At 42.3% G+C, this 13,283-nt stretch overlaps 1 protein-coding gene across 4 annotated transcripts in view; it reads right to left on the bottom strand.

The window, feature by feature from the left end:
- The window catches only part of LOC126188299 (uncharacterized), a 192,857-nt gene that overhangs the window by 90,942 nt on the left and 88,632 nt on the right, over positions 1-13,283 (bottom strand). For all 4 annotated transcript variants that reach the window (XM_049929888.1, XM_049929889.1, XM_049929886.1 and 1 more), the window contains exon 4: positions 9,723-9,889. In XM_049929888.1, coding sequence (XP_049785845.1) covers positions 9,723-9,889 — 167 coding nt within the window. The remainder of the gene's footprint in view (positions 1-9,722; positions 9,890-13,283) is intronic.

The raw sequence follows: 13,283 nt of genomic DNA, 5'->3' as shown, positions 1-13,283 counted from the left end.
TCTGTAGTGAAAAATAGGGGTTGTTATGAATTTGTGTTTGGTGTATATTACACCGTCTGTTGCTGCATAGGAAATTTCACCAACATATTGAACTTTTCTTTAAACTTGGGAGGAGGTCTCATCTGTTTCCAATCACAAGAAAATGGATTTCATGCACAGTGTTCACTTACAATTGGAGGTGCATGAGAATGAAATATTCACAACACACCTCCTATCTCCTAAACCATTTGAAATATCAAAATAAGATTTTGGCAAATGATAGCATCCAAAGTGAAGAGTATTTTACCATGTGGTTAACATTCGGAAATTTCTTATCTACATTGACATAGCCAAAGCTATATTTTTATTTATTTATTTTTTCAATCCAGAACCATAATTTTTAAAAAGTCTGATAGCAAGCACTAAGAGAATTTGTTAGTATGAAAATGAACACAAAATTTCTTCTATTATGTTACTGTAAACCCACATAATGATATTTTGCGTAAGATACTGACCTCTCTGTTTGCCTATTGCTTGTTTAATAAGACACACTGTTTCAAGATTCTGTAACAATAGCTACTACAAGGTGAGTTTGTGGAATTTATACTGTGTTTTGGCAAAAGGAGAAAAATTTCACATGTCACCTAGATAAATGTACCACATTAACAATGGAAAATCCAGGATGAAATAATGATGATATTATGAAAAGTGAGGATGGAATAATGACACTATTGTGAAAAGGGTAGAGTGCTATTTACCATATAGCGGAGATGTAGAGTGACAGACAAGCACAACAAAAGAGTACTAAACAGGTAAGCTTTCGGCAGGAAGGCCTTCTTCTGAAATACACAACATACACACACATATTCATGCTAATGCAGCTCACACACATATGGCCACTGTCTCTGGCTGCCAGGGCCAGAATGCAAGCAACTGTGCATGATGGGAAAGCACTCTAGGTGGTAGGTGTAATGAGGCTGTGGCAGGAGGGGGATGGAGAGCAGGGTATGGGTGGGGGACAGTAAAGTGCTGTTTGTAGGAGCACACAGGAATGAGGTGGAGAGAGGATGCAGCAGCTAGGTGGAGTTGGGAGGTTACATGGCTTGGGGGGGGGGGGGGGGGGTGCAGAAGAGGGGGGAAGTAAAAAGACTGTGGGTGTGCTTGTGGAATAGAAGGCTGGGCTGTGGAGGGGGAACAGGGAAGAGGACAGGTGGTTAAAGGACAATGAGTAACGAAGGCTGAGGTCAGGAGGAGCATTATGGGAACATAGGATATATTGCAGAGAGAGTTCCTACCTGTGAAATTAAGAAAAATTGGTGTTGGTGGAAAGGATCTGAACGGCACAGGCTGTGAAGCAGTCATTATAATTGTTTCTTGGTGGGCAGACAGCTTGTTGGTTGTCACGCCCATGTAGAATAAAGCACAGTGACTGCGGTTTAGCTGCAAGCCATCTAACCTCCTGACTGCACCTAACTGCCCTACCCTCTCTCCATCTCATCCCAGCACACTCGCACAAACAGCACTTTACTGTGCACCATCCATACCCTGCTCTTGCTCCCCCTCCCCACCCCAGCCTCCACCTTATCCCCACCACCCAGACTGCTTCACCTATCATGTGCAGTTGGTCGCAGTCTGGCTATGGTAGCCAGAGACAGTGGTGATATGTGTTTGAGCTGCCTTTGCATGAATATATGTGTGTATGTTGTCTATTTCTGAAGAAGGCCTCCTGCCAAAAATTTACATGTTCAGTAGCCTTTTTGTTGTGCCTGTTTGTGACTCAACATCTCCACTATATTTTAAGCAGTTATCTATCCTTTTCATAATACTGTCAATTGTCACACACAGACACAACAAAAAGACTGTCAAACTTGTAAGCTTTTGGCCAAAAAGCCCTTCATGAATATTAGACAAGACACACACACACACACACACACACACACACACACACACACACACCCCTCATGCAAACACAACTCATACACATGACCATAGTCTCTGGCTGCCAAGGCCAGCCTGTGAGCAACTACACATTATGGGAGAAGCAACTTGGGTTATGGGGGTAAGGAGGAGGCTGGGGCTGGGAGAGGGAGGGATAGCAGGATAGGAGTGGTGGACGGTAAAGTGATGCTTGTGGGAGCATACAGGGATGAGGTGGAGAGATGGTAGGGCAGCTAGGTGCTGTCGCCAGGTTAGACAGTGGAAGGGGGTGGGAGAGGGGGTGAAGTGGAAAAGAAGAAAAGTAAAGAGTGGGTGCGATGGTGGAATAGAGGGCTGCATAGTGCTGGAGCAGGAACAGGGAAGCAGGAAGGTGGGAGTAGGGCAATGACTAACAAAGGTTGAGGCCAGGAGGGGCATGGGAATGTAGGATACATTGCAGGGGAGTTCCCACCTGCAGTTCAGAAAAGTTGGTGTTGGTAAGATGGATCCAAATGGCACAGGCTACGAAGCAGTCATTAAAATGAAGAATGTTGTGCTGGCCAGTGTGCTCAGCAACTGGGTGGTCCAGCTGTTTCTTTTCCACAGAGTGTCAGTGGCCATTCATGCAGACAGACAGCTTGTTGGTTGACATGCCCATGTAGAATGCAGCACTATGGTTACACCTTAGGTTGCTGATCACATGACCAGTTTCACAGGCAGCCCTGCCTCTGATAGGATAGATAATGCTTGTGATCAGACAGGAGTATGTGGTGGTGGTAGGATGTATGGGACACATCTTGCATTTAGGTCTACTGCAGGTATATGAGCTATGAGGTATGGTGCTGGGAGCAGGGGTGGAGTATGGATGTACACTATGTGATCAAAAGTATCTGGACACCTGGCTGAAAATGACTTATAAGTTCATGGCACCCTTCATCGCTAATGCTGGGATTCAGTACGGTGTTGGCCAACCATTAGCATGGGGACAGCTTCCACTCTCACAGGCATACGTTCAATCATGTGCTCTGCACTGAGGAGAGGTGTTTATGTCGGTCGGTGAGGCCTGGCCCAAAGTCGGCATTCCAAAACATCGCAAAGGTGTTCTACAGGATTCAGGGGCAAGCCAGTCCATTACAGGGATGTTATAGTTGGGTAACCACTCTGCCACAGGCCATGCATTATGAGCAGGTGCTCAATCATGTTGAAAGATGCAGTCGCCTTCCCCACATTGCTCTTCAACAGTGGGAAGCAAGAAGATTCTTAAAACATCAATGTAGGTCTGTGCTGCGATAGTGCCATGCAAAACAACAAGGGGTGCAAGTCCCCACCATGAAAACATGACCATACCATAACACCACTGCCTCCGAATTTTACTGTTGGCACTACACACTCTGGCAGATGATGTTCACCTGGCATTCACCATACCCACACTCTGCCGTCAGATCACCACATTGTGTACCACGATTCGTCACTCCACACAAAGTTTTTCCACTGTTCAATCATCCAATGTTTACACTCCTGACACCAAGCAAGGCATCGTTGGGCATTTACCGGCATGATGTGTGGCTTATGAGCAGCTGCTTAACCATGACATCCAAGTTTTATCAGCTCCCACCTAACTGTCATAGTACTTGCAGTGGATCCTGATGCAGTTTGGAATTCCTGTGTGATGGTCTGGATAGATGTCTGCCTATTACACATTACAACTCTTCAACTGTTGGAGACCTCTGTCAGTCAACAGACGAGGTTGGCCTGTACGCTTTTGTGCTGTATGTGACGCATCATGTTTCCACTTCACTATCACATCAGAAACAGTGGACTTGGTGATGTTTAGGAGTGTAGAAAGCTCATGTACAGACGTATGACACAATCACCTGATCATGTTCAAAGTCCGTGAGTTCTGCGGAGTGCCCCATTCTGCTCTCTCATGATGTCTAATGACTACTGAGGTCACTGATATGAAGTTTCTGGCAGTAGGTGGCTGCACAATGCACCTAATATGAAAAATGTATGTTTTGGGTGGTTTCTAGATACTTTCAATCACACAGTGCATGAGGATATTGTGTATGTTCAGTGGGTAGTGGAATACCACTGTGGGAGGGATGAAAATGATAATGGGTAGGACATTCCTCATTTCATGGCTGTACTGTGTGCATTACTCAAAACTTGTCTCTGGAAAACAGTTTAACAAGCAACATGAAAATAAAATGCCAGTTCTGATCTAATTCCAGGGGAATCCTGTAACCTAGTGTATCTTCAACAATGAGCAGCTGGGACTGAAACTTATCAAAGGATTTTATTCCTGTACTTCTGTTACCTTTGGCATATGAAAAATTACAGCAGATACTGTAGTGTCTTTCCATTCCTGTCCCTCTACTGAGTGAGTGCATGAAACTTCTTACTACAAATATCTTTTAATTGATAAGTGTTATTGATTCTGGCAAATAGTTGTCACGATTATGCAAGTTGTCAGTGTGTTCATGCCTCAAAATAATGAAAGACTTTTATTGGGTCAGTTCCATTCTGGAACAAAAGTGCAGCATTGTTCAATTATCTGTGGATAATAAGGTTATGAAACATGGTACTCATTACTTTGTGAACTGCTTGAGACTACTCATTGAAGTTAAAACAGATTATAAATATGTATAATCTCTTTAACACATCAAAAGTGTTATAACGTCAAGTTTAACACATATATTTCAGAACGACACAACACATATAAGTCACAGAGTAAGTTGACAAGGAAGACATGTGCACACGTTAGCATTTGAATGAGCACTGAGTCCCAGTCTAGCGGCCGCTGCTCGGCTGGCCGCTTAGGTGGTGCAGCTGCTGCATGGCTGGCAGACAGCGCCGCACTTAGAGGACGCGCGTAATTGCGCGGCGGCGCTTTGAATGATCGGCGAGTCACAACAAAAAGGTAATTAAGGTGGAGAAGTTCACCACTTCACTCAGAATGGGGGTAAGAACACAATATGGTACACTATCTGCTGCAAATTATTTTCATATTTCTTAGATGAAGAACAGGGAGAAAATCCGTGCCAGTTGGTCTTTGTTACAGATATGATGGGTTACAGGATTCTGCCAAAATTTCAAAATAATTGGAGATTTATTTTTGTCTGAATTGTTAACCTTTTCTCATTGAAAGAAGCCTCACCAATTAGACCATGCCAGTTGACACTGCCACTTGACTGCCACTGTGTGCTGCATCATTAGATAACGAGTGTGCATTTTCTGGGCTCAGTGAAACTGCCTTGTGCTGGGGCCCATGCACAGATAACCTACTTTCTTTGTGTGTGCATTCTAAAAAGCTGTGGAATGATTGCAGCAGAGGAGCTGTATGACATGGTTGCTTTCACAAGTGGCACGTCCTCAGAAAGGGTAGGGTAAGACTGGGTAGGGTAAGACTGTGACAAGACTGGGATATGAAGTCTGGTTCGGTGGACTGGGCAGCTATCCACCAGTTACCCATGAGGGTGAATGACCAGCACTGACCTGTAGCCAAGAGCAAAGTGGACCATCCTGTGGCACAACACAGCTGAGCATAATGTGCTTGATTTCAATGGCTGCTTCCCAACCCTGGCTATCTGGATCCTTCCATCTGACACCAACCTTTCTGAACAACACAGATGGGAGCTATCTTCAACACATTCTCTTTTCCAAAATTATCCTGGCCTCAACCTGTGGTAACCTACTGTCCATTCACCCTCCACTGAACAGTTCCAGTCCGTTCACCCTCCACTGAACAGTTCCATTCCCTCTGTTCTATCACCTCCTACTGAACACTCCCAATTCATGTCCCCTTACCCTCATTGTGTGCCATTCTCTGTCAATGCAACCACCAATCATTTCCCTTTCTCCACCCCTCTCCTTTTCTGCTCCCTGTTCCTCCTCCCCCCCCCCCCCCCTTATCTCCCCCGAGCCCCCTGACATGGCAACTGACAACTTTGTCCTGCTGCCACCTAGTCCCTGAACACTAGTCAAGGAGGGTAAGTTTTCAGGCAAATTATTTTTGTATCTTGTATTGCGATTATGTACCTCACAGTATAACTGGAACTGACTTTTTCTCACTGACAAGAACCATTACAGAGTACATGCATGGGAAATTGAATGTAATAATTCCAAGAACCTTACTAATGCTTCTGTAAGATGTGCGGTCACACACTTTGCACAAAATACTTATTACTCACATCTGCTTAGTAAACATTATCCCAAAAGAAACTTCCATAAGAAAACAAAAGTGAAAATACCTAAAACAATCTGAGAATCTCAGCTTCAGTTCAACACAATGAGAGATGCTTCTAAGAATAAAACATATTGTAGTGCTTCGAGAATTTCTGTGTAAATTCTAGAACCCCTCAGCCTTCCACCATCTTGAACACCCAATACTTTAGTTGTGAGTGGGAGAAAGGAATACTATTTACTGTGCATCACCTGTCTGTGTGTGTAGGTTTGAAGTTTATCATGAGACGACTGTAGATGCAGCGATTGAACGGCTCCGACCAGTGTCTGCCGGTTGCGCCATGGAAGCCGTAGTGAAAGAACAAGGAGTGTTTATGTATTCTGTGCTGTTTTATAACTTTGACTACTGTAGTGGAAAAAAAAGAACAGTTAAAATATTGTTAACTGATGCTCATCTTGGACTTGGAGAGGTTAAGACATGTATTCAGATTCAGGATGAGAATGGACTTGGTTTTTAAGCCAACTTTCTCTTATGTGTAAATGAACTTTGTTTCAAACCTTTGGATATGCGAGGAGACTTACTTGACAGTCTTTGTTTATGTGGAGAACGAGATTTGTAAAAGATATGTCATTAAGTGAAGGGAAAGAAACTGTGTAGGTCTGCTTATTTTTATTTAATTAGAAAGAGTCTTGAGAAATTCCTGTTCCTAGCAAATATATTTTGGAGAAGAAGAGAAAAGAAGACTGCAGCAGTAAACTAACCAGCAAGGAAAGTCAGTTGACAATCTCAGGTAAATCGTATCGTTAAAGAATTGCAAGTTTACACACATACTTCACCACTTTAAGTTGTCCAAACTGTTAGAACTTGGTGACTGTGACAGGACAGAAGAGGAGAGGAATTTTGAGATGAAAACAACATAAGAAGATATGTGTTGCCACAGCAACCAAGTATAAGACGAGAGGACCATTACGAGAAACTGGACTAAGCCTAATAATCAAATGGAGAAAATTAGTAAATGCAACAAAAGGGAAGACGTAAGAAAGTCATAATGTTAAAAGAAAAGATGTGTTAGACTAAGAAGAGATATGCCGATAACAATTTGACTGAGACCCAGTGTGGGGGTAGACAGCCCTCACACCCATCACGATGATGCAGACGTGGAAAACAAAGTGATACACGCAAAATTGGTCCTTCTTCCATAAGGAAGCACGAATATTCAGGACAGGTAATAAATGCACAGCATATTCACACTTGATGACACATCTGCCAGTGCCAAGTAACATAAGGAGCTCCAGGCTGTCATGGGGAAGCTCACATATTACATTAAGTTTATTGCAAATGCTGCACAAATTGCTGCTTGGCTGACTGGCTGTGTCAGAAATTTATTCCCTTTGTGTGGTCCCAAGAATGGCACGATGCATTTTATTCGTTGTGGATACATTGTTAAATCATCATCATCTGATTCATTTTGATCCAGCTAATCCCGCTGTGTTGGCTGTGGATGAATCTCCTTATGGGGTTAGAGTTATGCATCCCCATAGAATTGGTTCATCTATTTGGCCTACTGCTTTTGTGCAGTGCATTTATAGTTAACTTGAAAAAGAGGCACTTCCCATTATATATGGTATCCCACCATTATATTTACAGTCTAAAGTTCCATTTGATTGCAGGTCATCAGCCTTTAGCAGCTTTGTTCAATCATTACATGCCTGCAGCAGCATGGACAGTGCAAAAATTGCTATGTTTGGCTCTATTATTAACTAATTATCAACATGAGTTGTTGTATAGGCCCACTTCACAATATCTGAAGGCTAACTTCTTGTCTCGGTTACTGGTCAATACCAACACAGTTTCTGAGTAATCATGTTATCAATTCAATACTCAGGATTTTGAAATTCTTCAAAATTTTCCTCTTGAGTTCTGGTGCATTGCTGGAGTAAATGCTTCTGACCCAGCTCTTCAGGTAGTTTTGCAACATGTGTGCCACAGGTAGTTTGAAAGAAATTCCCCATGAGGTGGCGCATTACTACTTTTCACACCATCATGCACTATCTGCACAGTCAGGTGTTCTCCAGCATACAACATGGGTTGTGATTCCTCATTTCCTCCAATGGGAAGTTTTGTCTTTGTTGCACCAAGGTCACTGTGGCATAGTAACCTGCCTAACTGTCAGGACATGGACACCCAGATTCAGCAAATGATCACTCGTTTCAATGTTTGTGCAGAGCATCATCCAATCCCCTACAATGCTTTTCTGAGTGGTCATATCTGTCCAGACCTCAGCAATGGGTACACATAGATTTTGTGGGTCTATTCTGGAAAACAACGATGCTTGTTGGTGGTTGATGCATACAGTATATTACATTCCGAATTCCCCGTGACATCCACCACTACTACTAGTACTGTATCACCTTTGACTTCAAATTTTTGTCTCTTTGGTTTTCCTGAGGTCCTTGTCTTGGACAAAGGACAACAATTCATGTCAGCCATTTTCAACAGTCGTGTGCTTTAAATGGCATACACCAAGAAACTACTGCTCCTTTCCACCATTAGCCTAACAGTGATGCTGAATGGTTCATTTGAATGTTCAAAAGTCACATGGAGAAACTCTGTTCCCACTGTACACAGGATCAAGCCTTAAGGATTTTCATTTCCTCCTAATGCTCCTTGCCACATGATGGGAAGTCACCAGTAGAATTATTATGAGGTTGTTGTCACCGAACCCCATTGCATCTTCTGCAGCTGCCGCAGATACAATTTGTTCTGCCAGGTCCAACAAAGTTTCAGCCAGGATGCAGCATTCTTTAAAGTTTTTGACAAGAAACAATGTTGAGAGCACAATGCCATCACAGTGCCCTTCTTACATTGTAGAAGGATCCTCTGGGCTACACCTGCATCATCAGAACCAGCTACAGTGCTCTTATGACAGCGATCCTGACACAGAATCTTTGCCCAAAGATTCAGCATGCCACTTGGGTGCACAGCAGCAGTCATCTATGCCTCTACACCTGTCACAGTCAGTGCCATCAAGAGCGGTACCGGGGACTAACCTTGCACTGCCACCGTCACCGCCATAGCTGACATCACTGCCCGTCCACCTGTTGCCAGAGTTGATATCCATGAATGTGCTACTCCTGGTATGCCAGAATGATGTCCCTGGAGTTCCACTTACAGACAGCCCAACAACAGTGTCTGCATCATGGTATTTGAGTGTACACTCTGTAACCAGTTCTTTGGCCAGCGTTCCCAGTCACTAGCAAGGTGGATACCAGGATGCAGACAAGGAGCTGTCATCAGCCAACGTTATACTCTGTCTCATTATGATGTGTGCTAATAGAACATTTATTCAGAAGTTTATATCAAGTATAGACAATTGTACTCTGAAGTGTCAGTGACTGTATCACATACATGTCAACTGTGAGGGCAGCAATTGCTTCCAAAGTTAAGCATTCACCAAGCTCAAGTTCTAGTAAATTACCAATAATTTGTGTGTGTGTTGTAGTATCTGTTGGACCTCCTCATAAGGTAATCTAGATTTGCTACAGTACACCATAACATGAATATTATTTTGTTAATAAATGTTGGTGTAGTACCAAATCAAATGATTTTTGGAAGTCAGTAGCATTGATGTATCATTACTTACGCTGTAATCTCAGGGCCTTCTAATCTGCTGGCATCTGGCTTCACTGAACCTTCAGAACCATGAAGCAGCTCATCAGAAGTATTACTTCCATCATCACAGAGTGGATCACATTCCAATCTGGTGCTTAGATTATGCTCCTCCATGGAAAATACACCATCACATTGACTCTGAAAGGTAGTCATTATAACAGAACTAAGGCTTTTAGACACTAACAATTTTTCTTGCATATCAAAGAGTAATTAAGATGACCACGGTAGGTTTGAAAACCAATTATTTTTTAATAATAAAATTTTTTTCTATTTTTTATATATTGTTATGTCCAAATAAGGAAACATGCTATCCACATTTCCATCCATATTCTACAAGTCACTGCAAAGGATTTTGGTAGGGAAAGCAAACGGTAGAATTCGTTTTATTGGGAGAATTTTAGGAAAGTGTGGTTCACTTGTAAAGGAGACTGCATATAGGATGCCAGTGTGATGTATTCATAAGTACTGCTTCATAGTTTTGGATTCGCATCATGTAGGCTTAAAGGAAGACACAGAAGCAATTCAGAGGTGGGCTGCTTGGACTGTTACCGGTAAGCTAAATCAACACGCAAGTGTTAATGGAGATACTTTGAGAGCTCAGATGGGAATCCTCAGAGGGAAGATGACATTCATTGCAAGGAAAAACTACTGAAAAAATTTTGAGAACCAGCATTTGAAGCTGACAGCAGAAGCCTAGATGAAGATAAGATATGAGAAATTAGGTCTCATAGAGCGGCATATAGACAGTAATTTTTCTCGCTCTCCTTGCAAGTGGAACAGGAAAGGAAATGATTAGCAGTGGTACAGGGTACCCTCTGTCACACACCCTATGTGGGCTTGCAGAGTACATATGTAGGTGCAGACATAAAAATGCACAGCAGAGCATGTTATACTGCATACCAGGATTTCTTCCCATTTTGCTCCTATGAACCATGGACCTTGCCGCTGGTGGGGATGCTTGTATGCCTCAACGATACAGATACATTATGTGCAACCACAATGGAGGGGTATCTGTTGAGAGGCCAGACAAATGTGTGGTTATTGAAGAGGAGCAGCAGATTTTCAGTAGTTGCAGGGGCAACAGTCTGTATGATTGACTGATCTGGCCTTGAAACACTAAGCAGTATGGCATTGCTGTACTGCTACTGCAAACGGCTGAAAGCAAGGGCTAACTACAGCCATAATATTTCCTGAGGACATGCAGCTTCACTGTACGGTTCAATGATAATGGTGTCCTCTTGGGTAAAACATTCTGGAGGTAAAATAGTCCCCTATTTGGATCTCTGGTCAGGGACTAAGGAGGATGTCATTATCGGGAGAAAGAAAACTGGCGTTCTATGGATCGGAGCATGGAATGTTAGATCCCTTAATCGGGCAGGTAGGTTACAAAATGTAAAAAGGCAAATGGATAGGTTAAAGTTAGATATAGTGGGCATTAGTGAAGTTCGGTGGCAGGAGGAATAACACTTCTGGTCAGGTGAATACAGGGTTACAAATACAAAATCAAATTGGGGTAATGCACGAGTTGGTTTAATAATGAATAAAAAAAAATAAGAGTGCGGGTAAGCTATGATGAACAGCACAGTGAATGCATTTTTCTAGTCAAGACGCCCACCACAGTAGTACAAGTTCATATGCCAGCTAGCTCCGCAGATGACAAAGAGATTGAAGTAATGTATGATGAGATAAAAGAAATTATTCAGATAGTGAAGGGAGATGAAAATTTAATAATCATGGGGGAATAGAATTCAACAGTAGGAAAAGGAACAGAAGGAAAAGTAGTAGGTGAATATGGAATGGGGATAAGGAATGAAAGGGGAAGTCACCTGGTAGAATTTCGCACAGAGTATAACTTAATCATAGCTAGAACTTGGTTTAAGAATCATGAAAGGAAGTTTTATATGTCGAAGAGGCCTGGAGACACTGGAAAGTTTCAGATAGATTATATAATGATAATACAGAGATTTAGGAACCAGGTTTTAAATTGTAAGACATTTACAGGGGCAGATGTGGATTCTGACCACAATCTGTTGATTATGAACTGTAGATTAAAACTGAATAAACTGCAAAAAGGGGGGAAATTAAGGAGATGGGACCTGGATAAACTGATAGAACCAGAGAAAACGGGGGAAAGAAATACAGTAGAAGAAGTAGAAATCCTTGGGTAACAGAAGAGATATTGAATTTAATTGATGAGAGGAGAAAATATAAAAATGCAGTAAATGAAGCAGGCACCCTCTGGCTACACCAGGGGTGTATAAAATTCCTTGTAGTTGTGGACAGGCTTATATCGGTACCACAAAGAGAAGTGTGAACACAGGTCTTGCTGAACATAAGAGAAATTGCCACTTGGGTCACATGGATAAATCGGCCATAGCAGAAAATGTTTACCAGGAAGGTGATCACAAAATAAAATTCAACAAGACAAGCATCATATCTAAAACCTCACATTATTATGCATGCATGTATAGAGAGGCTATAGAGATTGATAAACACAATAATAATTTTAACAGGAAAGACAAAGGTGTTAAACTGGATAAAATTTGGATTTCAGCACTGCACCATAAGCATGACGATCGATTACTTTCAATCGAGTATGTTGGCATTACCAGAGACAGTCTCATAGCCAATGCTACCTGATGGAAATTAGTGTCCTCTGTATTGCCTATATAATCAGTACTTCATCGAGTTCTCTTTGCAGTTCATCACTTTACCTCGGAGAGTGTCTCCTGCAGTCAGACAGGCTTATGACGTCAGAGGAGAGTTTTATAAATTGACCACAGCCTATCAGCCCAGAAGTTTTAAATGAAGGAGTGGTTCTCAAACCTTTCTAGGTAGGCATTTGTGGGATAGCTGGCATCTATCTTTCCAGTGTCTGCCAGCTGAGGTTTTTTTAGCAACTTGTGATCCTCTCCTACACGTCTAACAAACTTTTGGACATCAGTGCTGTCTTTTATGTATACATTCCCTCAGCAGTCCAATTCAGTATGACCCCTACACACTCGAGCAATTATCTCACGGGTCACACGACTGTTCTATAAGTAATTTCCTCTGTAGACTGAACACATTTTCCCAGTATCCTCATCTGCACATGCTTCACCCACAAGTGTATCTACTTGATCGTTATACCCAGCTTTTTGCACGAGTTGCCAGATACCAGTTGCAACTCAGTGATGTACTCATTGGATACCATGTTTCTGTGTTTTGTGATGTGGACAATTTTATGCTGATGCTATTTTCGAAGAGAAGGCTACATGCCAGTACCGGGTTTTCTGCCCTACCTCCTCTCATAATCGTACACACAGATGTGACAGCACACCGTATACATATCCATTACAGTCACCTGCACTCAATGGACACACTTCCTTGGGGCATGACAGGAGTTACTGCTTTGTGTTGTTGACTCTCCATCTAAGGTAACACGCTGCTCCAACTGAACCAAAACATCTTCAATCCAGTACAAATACCTTATACAATTGTACTTTCATTAATAAGCATTATCCATGCAATTCCTTGATCTGTAGCATTTAAG

Source organism: Schistocerca cancellata, chromosome 5, assembly GCF_023864275.1.
Source record: "Schistocerca cancellata isolate TAMUIC-IGC-003103 chromosome 5, iqSchCanc2.1, whole genome shotgun sequence".
Taxonomy (NCBI): Eukaryota; Metazoa; Arthropoda; class Insecta; order Orthoptera; family Acrididae; genus Schistocerca; species Schistocerca cancellata.
Note: the sequence above shows the minus strand (reverse complement) of the source record. Positions and strands in the feature narration are given on the sequence as shown.